This window comes from Calypte anna, chromosome Z (genome assembly GCF_003957555.1).
Source record: "Calypte anna isolate BGI_N300 chromosome Z, bCalAnn1_v1.p, whole genome shotgun sequence".
In the NCBI taxonomy this organism is placed as follows: Eukaryota; Metazoa; Chordata; class Aves; order Apodiformes; family Trochilidae; genus Calypte; species Calypte anna.
Genome location: NC_044274.1, coordinates 53,557,323 through 53,567,173, shown reverse-complemented (window position 1 = coordinate 53,567,173; position 9,851 = coordinate 53,557,323). Strand labels below are relative to the sequence as shown.

Below are 9,851 nucleotides of genomic sequence, written 5' to 3'. Positions count from 1 at the left end.
GGGAAAACTGGAGCTCTTTAGTCTTCGTCACCAAGGAAGTTTGTTTTTTTAGTTTGCTTTGCTGTCGTTGCTTTCTATTTCTTTATACAACTTGAAAATCAAAGCCAACTGTTTCATTTTGCTATTTAAAATGTTTAGGTGGCGTGCTACACCAGGTCAGAGAATGTTTGTAAGTAATGCACTGGTCACCCCTATAATCAAGACATTACTGATAGACTTCTGGGGCAAGAGAAGAATCATGTCTTATTTCAACAGGTGACTGAACAGTAAAGACCATCTGTTTTATGGTCTTTACAGATAGATGATGAAATAAAGATACAGAGACAGATAAAGAATCACCAGCTGAAATGAGTAAACAAGAGGCTGATGTTCTGAGGTGCTGGAGATGTAGAAAATACATAGCAAATTCTGTTTGCCTTGCAAAATGTCATGGAAAAGAGCCATCTGAAGTAGGTATAGCATCTGAAGGGAGTCTGTAACTCTTTCTAGTGCTGTTGATTTTAAAGAAAGGAGAAGTGTTAGACTTGCTCTCATTTGGTAATTAACCTCCTGTGAAGATAAGTACCAAAATAATGGATGATTCTGTAGACAGCAAGAAGTAATGAAGCCAAGTAGGCAGTGGTCACCTTTATGTTCTGTGATAACATAAAGGCTGATGCTCATGATACATTTTACTACAAGCTTGTGCAGAGGATGTAGTGTTACTATTTTTCATGTAAAAATGGGTTCTATTTTTGAGAGTTTTAAAGCAACTGGGTTTTTTGTTTTGTTTTAATACCTCTTAGCAGATAACTTTTTTTTTCTAAGGTATATTTTAAATACCTCAGAGATACTGATTCCACTTTGGTAGTTAACTGTGTGTCAGATCTTCCTGCATCGGAAACTTTTGCTCTTCATTTTGAAAAAGTAGGAGGCAGTTGAAATGAAAATAGTTCATGAAAATAGTTCAGAATAGCCTGCCCTGAGAGCGTGCATGCCCTGCCAGGCTAATATACCACTTAGTAATTTACATAATATTTATTAAAATAAACAGAAGACTAATAATGCATAATAAAACAATAATGGCAAGTAGTATTCATAAAGAGTTAGAGTCTTTCCAGATACACCAAAAGCACTGTGAGTACATCCTATGATCTTCAGTCAAAGGAAAAAAGCAAACAGATGGGAAGGTGGTGTTCCTTTTTATTAATGCACTAGAAGTGCAACAATGTAGTGAGAAGGAAGAGGTATCTTTGCCCATTTCCCCTGGTGAAGCACTTAATTGTCACTGGAGGACCACCCTGCAGAAGATTTAAGTAGGTCCTTCCTTAATTATGTAAATAGCAGATAAAAGAATGTAATTTAGCACTACTTCTGGAGGCATTGGATGACAAAGATTGTCCAATCGTAATTAACTGATTCATTAATGTTTGATCTGACTTAAATCCAAGTTGAAGTACAGGTACTCTCCACAGATCAGCGGAAAACAGTAGCATAGATATTGCAAACAGATGAATTCTATCTGTCCATTGTTGTTACTTGGAGAATTTTTTAAAGCTCCTGTTTTCTGCTTATAGCCCCACTTTTGATCTTCAGCATAATGAAGCTTCCATTCTTTTAAGTTTCTTAACATATAGTAGTAAGTAATTTTCCACAATAAACTGTAGCAACTGATGTTAAGACTTTAACACCCACCAGATTTTCCCTATATTTTTAGCCATCTTTATAAATTTACTGACATTCTAAACCACGTTAAAAGAGTTAATTACCCTTGTATCACTTCTGTGCTAAAAGTTAGGTATGAATTTTTTTCTATTTTATTATCAGTGAAATGTTACAGTTTTTTAGATTTTGTTTACTCTTTCCTTGTTCACGTCATTGCAGTAGAGCCTCTAAGTGGCTAAGAGTCCCTGGATTATCTGATAGTTAATCTAACAAGCATTAGAAAATTAATTTTAAAAAATTTGTGGCATAGTTGTGCAGTATTGAATACAGTCTTCATATGAACTAGAATTTAATTTTTTCTGTCTTTACAGGAACATGGTGCCAGCTGATTTTGCTTATGAAATCAGTTTCCAGAAATACTTGGAAGTGCAGCAATTGCATACTTTCTGTTCTTGCAAATGAAACAAAACCACCTCCAAATGTCTTCATATCCACAGTGGAGTCTGTCCTTAAATACAGAAATAGAAAATTATTGATAGCTTCTACCTAGTTTTAAAGAATGCATCAACATCTTTGAGTTTTATCATTTGTTAGTAAAATATTTACTGAATTTGGGAAGCTGACTTCTGGCTATATTCAAACAACAAAAAAAGTTTACATAAATATTGCATATCAATACAATATATATATATATTTTTTAATAGACATCACAACCCTCATCTGCTGCTCCTGAGTATTGCAACATATGGCATGTGAACTTAGAAGCCATTCCATAGTGGGCAAAATGTGTCATTGAAAAGGTAGATCTCTTTTTGTTTTCATCTTTATCATTCAAATTGTGAAATAAGCAGGGGGGGTGGACAGATTTCCAGGGCACCTCTCTGCTTAGGTATTTGTACATTACAGGAACCTTCTAACAGGGAATTTTTCTCAAAAACTTCTGTCATTACCCTTGACAGAGGCTTTTTCCTCTCTTAAAGATGATTGGGTTTTTTAATGTATGCCCAAAACCTGCATGTGATAAATTCTGCTCTTGTCCATTTATAGTTGAATGTACTTCTATTTGTCCAAGTAACTGTCATATGCACCTCTTTGTATTTTGTCAGTTTTTAAAATTACATTCATTATCTAGATGTGAGGCTCTGATTCATCTTAATCATTGTACCTCGCAGTGCTAACACACATGTTGACAGAGAAGCATGTATTTCCATAAAACTGTACTGGGATTTTGTTAAGAGATCAGTTGTTGGAATATGATGTGATATCTTTTGAATTCCACATGCTATTATGTCATATGAGAAGGAAGCGGGTACCTTCCTGCACACTGTATGGTCCAATAACAAGTCACCGCATTTGACTCTTTTAACTGCCTACTTGAAATTACAAACTATCTTATAACTTTCCTGTTGTACTCACTGCTTCAGTTGAATATTTAAGTTATGTTAGTTCTAGAAGTTAGTGTTGCACAGACACAGTAAGCAGAAGCAGTGATTTTCATTCTCCCTTCAGGCTTTCTCTGATGAGTGTTTGATTCTGAAAGGCAAATTATGTCTGCATTTCTTTCTGTGTAGAGTTCAGTATCTAAGTTTTACTATATTGTAAGTAACTTCTGATCTGAGCAAATCCATGCTGAAAATTATACACAAACAAAAAATTGTTATGGCCGTAAAACTAAACACTCAAAAATTAAGAAAATTAAAATAATCTTCCTTCATTGTTTTGCTCTATATTCTATTTATTAAACATTAACTAAACTCTCTTTAAAATTAATTATCTCTTATACTTGAATAAGATGTGACAGAATACTGTAGCTATCTTAGAACATTGATCTTGGGCATGTGTGTGAATATTAAGGGTAATGATGTACTCCCCCACTTTACAGAACTGCTTAATCTTCAATGTCTGACCATAAGGATGGAGTTTTTTAGAGTACTTTGTATGTCTTATTATTTCAGTAAAATGGGATTCACTACAAATATTATTCTTCTCACTGCTAGCTGTAAAAGCCTGCCTTCTGCACTTGAAAGCCTAGAGGATCAGGCTGGGGACCTGGGAAATGCAAAACCCATATACTGCTCAGAAAAGGCTTAACATATTTGCTCAAGAGTGCAGAGGAGCAGTGCTCCACTGATGGCAGAGCAAGGGAACGGAATTCTCTGTGAACACCTTCAGTATCTTAGCATTCATTTGGTCCTTTAATAGCCTGAAAACTCTTGCTTCATTCACTTCTGACTTTGCTGGAAAGGTTGTTTAGGCTAATGGATAAGTGTGTGGATTTTGTAAACAATTTTGGCTTATCCCCAGATCCTCCTGGGCTCTGAATAATTTTGTGTTCCTCTCTTACTTTCTTCTGTGTGACTCCTGAACCAAAGGCTAAATCATTTTATGTAAGCACAAAGTCTATTTGCAGGCTGTAGAAACCCATTGCTTCCCAGCCAGTTCTCAGTTCTTTTCAATCTCATTGAATTTTATATACACATCAGTATATAAATAATTTTCAGTAATTCTAAATAGCTATTGTGCCTAGCAACCTTTTTTTTTTTGATCTGCATTTTCTTTTACCTATTACTTATCACTTGTTTTAGCTTCTTTTGCTAACCCTTCCTATTTTTTCCCCTTTATGTAGTCCATAATTAAACATATGTACCTTCAGCAACTTGGCAGATCTTGCTGATTTTCCCCCTACCACCTCCTCCACTACTAGGCTGTTAGTTCTTTTACTGACTCAATGCTTCCACAGCCCATTGCCAAACTCATGCTAAGTAAGTCCTGGACTCCCTTGTACTGCCCCTCATCTCTCTGTGCACACAGGACATAGAAATTACTTCCTTGCTGTCTCCTGCATTCCCATTTTTGCTAGGCTCTTAGCCTAATCCTCATGAATCATTCCTCTTCTACACTTTACTGTTCCAGAGTGCCTTAGTGCCAAAAAACTCACCAAAGGCACTCAGAAGTACTTTTCCCAGAATTTTAGTGTGTAGCCCATGGTATCTGGGAAATGGAGTGTGGGAGACTTACAGTAAGACTCTGACCCAGCTTATTTCTTTGTGAGTAGCATATGCACTGGTTTGTATTGAGCATGGTCAAGAAATTTTCAGGGATTTGAGCATATGTAAACTGAGAAATTTAATTTCTGAATTAAAAATAATGTCCTGACTTAAATAAATTCCTTAAGTTCAATGAAAGGCACTTTTTTGATATTTTGTAAAATTTTGAGGTTTCAACCCACAAAGCAGGAGTAAGTTTCTCAGAGAAGTATGCCCAGAAGCTTTTCTGGCATTGCATGTGAAAAATAACCCTTTTTTTTGGCACAAGCTTTGTTTCTGAAACTGCAAAATAGTTTTTACTGAAACTTTCATTCAGACTACCATCAGTCATGGAATCATCTTTTCAAGGTACCTTGAAAGACATTTGCAAATGAAAGCAATACTTAACTAAAAATGTTGGACAGCTTCTATATTCATGGCTCAGCCACACTTCAGGCACACCAATGAGTAATATGTGATTGGAGTTGATAATGTTCTCATCTGGACTTCTATCCTGCATACACTTTTATAACCTTAATACTTAAAAATACTTCTGCTGAAAGACAAATGCAGTTACTGAAAATAATAATTGTAAAATATGTAGAAGGTTATAGATATTTGATGCATATTTTCTTATGAAAAGTGCCTTTAGAATTTAAATGAAATTAATAGAATTATGAGTAATTAAAATAATGGCCTCCTTAGAATATAAAGGATTTGTTATGGTATCTACACACAGATTGTGTTATAATACTTCACACCTCAAAATACAAGCACCATTTCAAGCTTTCATGGGGTAAGCAAAATGAAAAGCTCTATTGTTTTTGTAAGAATACTCCTGTCACTGTATTTAGTATGCAAGAAATGTATCAGTACTCAGAAGACTTGGCTGAGAAACTGTGCTTGCCAATTGCAGATTAACATGGTAAATTGATTTTCTCTATGAAAGCATTTCTCTAATGCTTTCATTAGTATTGCAGCATTATCCTGTCTGTGGACAAATTTTAAACATATTGCAGAGCCCCTACATTTTGAAATGTATTTTCTAGGTTTCTTAGAATTAATTATCACTGCAGCAAGAAAAGTTTTGACCAGAATGTTATTTAGGGTGGTTTTTCTTTCTGCTGTGAAGTTTTTTCTATTGTGTCTAAAAAACAAACCCTTTTATTAGTGGAGAAAAGTAACTCTAGTAATGATTTCTTGGTCATTCATTTACAATGAATGTGGTGGGTGATTTTTTTCTTTTCTTGTTAATAGGCACAGTGGACAATTGGAAAACTACACTGTCCATTCTGTGAGGCTCGTTTAGGGGGCTTTAACTTTGTTTGCAACACAAAATGTTCCTGTGGACAGTTAGTAAATATACATTTCTGTAAAAGTTGGACGGACTATCAGCCAGCTTTCTCTGTTAGCTTGGCAAAATCATCAGGAAAACAGTTATCTGTGCTCCAGATTAAATCTGGTTTTATCAAGGATACCTGCCATGAAGTGGTGAATGCAACTTTGGAAATCAAAAATCAAGGGCTTTTGTACATGGCCAGAAATAATAGCAGTACTGAAAGATTAACAGAAGCACTTTGTCTTGAAGTAAGAGCTCCCAGATTTGAGAGGGAAAGTAATAAACTTCCCTTAAAGGCATTAAGTCAGAAAACAAGTATTTCTGCCTCCTCTCCTATGAATGATGCATGCACTATGAAACCTTGTCACAGAAGATCACATAGTTTGGATTTAAATATCAGAGAGAGACTGGTTTTGTCCCCTGCCTTAAATGACGCTTGCAATATGGGAACAGTTTACTATGGCCAAAATCAAAGTCTTCTTTATACAAAAAGCAGCTTGAAATTAGACTCCAGTAGGAGGCATGGTAATTGTTTTCAGGACCTATACAGTTCCAGTGCTGACAAACTACAAAAAAAGTTTAAGGTTACTCCCTTAACTACATTTTTACATAGAGAAAGAGGAAATGTGTGTGATTTTGAAGCTCCTGGACAGTCGTCTGGGAGTGCCATTGCTGATGGATCATCTTTTGTAATGAACATTTCTTCACCTGCTGTAGAAGAGGAACAGTGCATCACACCTCTTTGTCTTGTGCAGACTTCAAGTATTTCCTTCAACAAACAGCTGAGTAAGAGAGAAAGAAACAAGTTGAAAAGCTTGAGGAGAAAACAAAGAAGGCGAGAACAGTGGCTGGAGAAGCAAGTAAGTGTTAAAAATTAATTTTTCTACCTTTTTTGTACAGTTTGGCTTTCTGAACTCTTTTGAAGCTCTCTTCATACTGGTTTAACTGGAGTCAGGCATTCTGCAAACAAGGATTTAAGACCTCTTTCTACATGCATTTTTTCTAATTTAACGAAGTATTTTTCTTCTGTGTAAAGCCAAACCTTGGTGGATATATACTACTGTTTGTGATACAATAATAAATTTGAAGTAATAAAATACAATAAAATATTATCAGTGTAATTAAAGGAAAAACTAAATGTTCAAATCTTCTAAATGAGAAACCCTAGAATTTTAGGATTTCCTAGCTTTTAACTAATAGAAGTTTGACTTAAATTTTCAATTAAGAAAAATTTACATTTTAAAAGGTGTGTGCATATATTAGTTGTTGTAAGTCAAATTTTTTTTCTTTGAGTAAAGAATTTATGTTGCTACTTAAAATGTTGGTCATAGGAGGTAGATACTAATCTAGCAGGAATGTTATCTGTTCTTATCAGTTATGCAACCACAGTTTCCTTCTTCATCTAAAGTAGAACAGAATTAAAGGCCATAGATGGTAATGCAATTTTTGTTGGGGGAAGGGGGAGAGAAAGGCCAGGAATAGATCTTAATAACTCAGGTTTTGTTGGCTCTGAAATTCAGTAGAAAGACTAAGTAAATTTCTCATAATAAAATTCTTGCCTCAAAATGATGCAGAATATTTGAATGGACCTACTTCTCAAACTCTGTGTCAAGCAGCAAATATGGCTAGTGAAGGTGTGTTTCCCATGGCTGTGGTATCTTTCCAGGAAAATGTGGATGTAGGAAACTGTATCCTCTGGCATGTGGCAGAAGGGGGTGCTCCTCTGCCATTTACTCCTTTTTGTGACTGCTTTTCTCTCATGTGCCAGTCTAGGTACCCTCACCTTTCTTGAGGCATCTTCACCTTACTTGAAAGTTCCACTTGCCGTATTTTTTCTTAAAGGCCCTGACACCCTTCCTTGTAAAAATGTGCCCTTTGTTACTATGGTATTTATAGTAGAAAGCTGATCTATGATACTTTGTAACTATGGTTTCCAGCATACTTGACATCTGTAATCAGATAGTAAAATTTCACAAAGAGAAAAAAGTATAAAACTCTTGGAGGCTGGAGTGAAAGAGTTTTAGTCAAGTTAGAATGGTCTGTTTTTCACTTAAGTGCTCTTTTAAGTAGTACTTCACTGCAGAAAAGCCCTGATGTGAAGTGGATCTCTTCTAAGCTTTCTCTGTTAAAGGTGTGCATCTTGGTTTTGTCTCTAATTAAAGCTTTTTCAAAGAGAACAGGCTTGTTCAGACTTCAGAATTTCTTTGTAGATACATAGGCTGCTTTGAGTTTATTTTGTAATGCGATAACTTTATCTGTCAAATGTTTTTTCTGTTTTGCAGTAAGCCAAAATGTGTCCATAAACATCATGTTGTGGCAGAATGCACTCTTTTTATGGAGTGCATAAACCTTGGATTGTATATAGAAGCAGTCCTGTGAGCTTCTGACCTTCACTAGCCCTGCAGCCTGCCCCAGTGCAGGCTCTGTAGTGGGCTGAGCTGGCCTGATGCCAGCAGAGCAATCCAAGCCTCCCAGGGACAACACTTAAAGGCTGTGAGGAGAATACTTGCGCATCATGTGTATGTGTACTTGCATGTATGGGGTATGATAAAAACTACTTGAGTTTTTATTAACAATATTGCCAGTATTAACAAGGATTTTCATTGTTGCTCTTGCTGAAGTAGTTCTGTTAAAAATTTTATTTCCTTTATTTAAAATTTTCCTATATCTTGTTATATATTTGCATTTCTTACTGATATCTGAAGCTCGCAATCATTTTCTGTAAGATCATGGGCAGAAATATCATTTGTAGCTCCTCCAGCCTTTTAATTTCTCTTCACAGCCTTTTTACATAGAGGAAGACTATGCAGTGAGCTTCAAAACTTCAGTGTCTTCTTGAAACTGATGCTGATCCGTCAGTAAAAATATTATCGGTCTCTTTTTTTCATCTTGACACATCACCAGTGCTTTTTTAAAACTCTTTTTTAAAACTTGGAAGTTTTGTCTTACAAACTCATGGTCAGTTCCTCAGAACTGAGTTTGCTTTCATGTGCCTTTTGTTAATCTGAACACAGGATAAACAGATGGGTGAGATACAGCATTGTTTAACCACACTGTCAGGTGTTGTTTTCTTGCCCTGCAGCTCTGAATTTTCAAATCCACACTCATGTTCTCTAGCAATTGACAGTCTTGTAGGAAAAGTGCCAGGCTTCAAAGGTTTAACTTGTGACCTTAATTCATGTATTCAGTGTTTGTCTTTTTTCATGGGTATTGGTTCATAGTTCATTCTTTCACTGTCATATTTGCATGTAAACTGCAAATCCTTCAGGTGCAATCATTCATGCATTCATGTACTTGGATTTCAGTCACTCTATGATGATACTTAAAATAAGATTTATCCTTAAGTTGTTTATGAATTCCTCAATTGACTGCTGAAAGGCTAAGAGCATTATTTAGTCTTGGTACCGAAATGAAGCAGGAAGAGAAGTCTGTGAAGTGAAATCTGAGTTGGAGAAACAAATAGTGACTACAAAGTCTCAGTTGTGACTTTTGTTAGGGAAATATGAGGCCTTGGAAAAGTTGCTTAAAGTAAGGGAAGAGGAAGCATAAAGGAAAAAGGGGCAGTCCACATCCCATACCCTGAGATCCATACCAAAAGATAGTGGATTTAATTTGAAGCAATATTCATTTGCAGTGGATGACAATCTGTGAATCCCCTGAATTAAAATTGAGGAATGCAGTAGTGGGAGAACGTTTTTACTTTGTGCATCTCTTACTGTCTCTGCACCAGCTTTCTCATTTGCTTCCTCAAGTGACTATAAGAGAAAAAAAGATCAGTTATTAAGGTAACCATTTCCAATGTGGGAAAGGTGGAAACTCCAATTTCAGTGTTCAAAACCACT

General features: G+C 35.7%; 1 protein-coding gene across 1 annotated transcript in view; it reads left to right on the top strand.

Moving 5' to 3' along the window:
* Window positions 1-347: 347 nt before the first annotated feature.
* Window positions 348-9,851, top strand: part of RNF180 (ring finger protein 180) — a 59,228-nt gene continuing 49,724 nt past the window's right edge. The window contains 3 exon segments of the mRNA XM_030467487.1: window positions 348-449; window positions 2,349-2,444; window positions 5,928-6,869. Coding sequence (XP_030323347.1) covers window positions 348-449; window positions 2,349-2,444; window positions 5,928-6,869 — 1,140 coding nt within the window.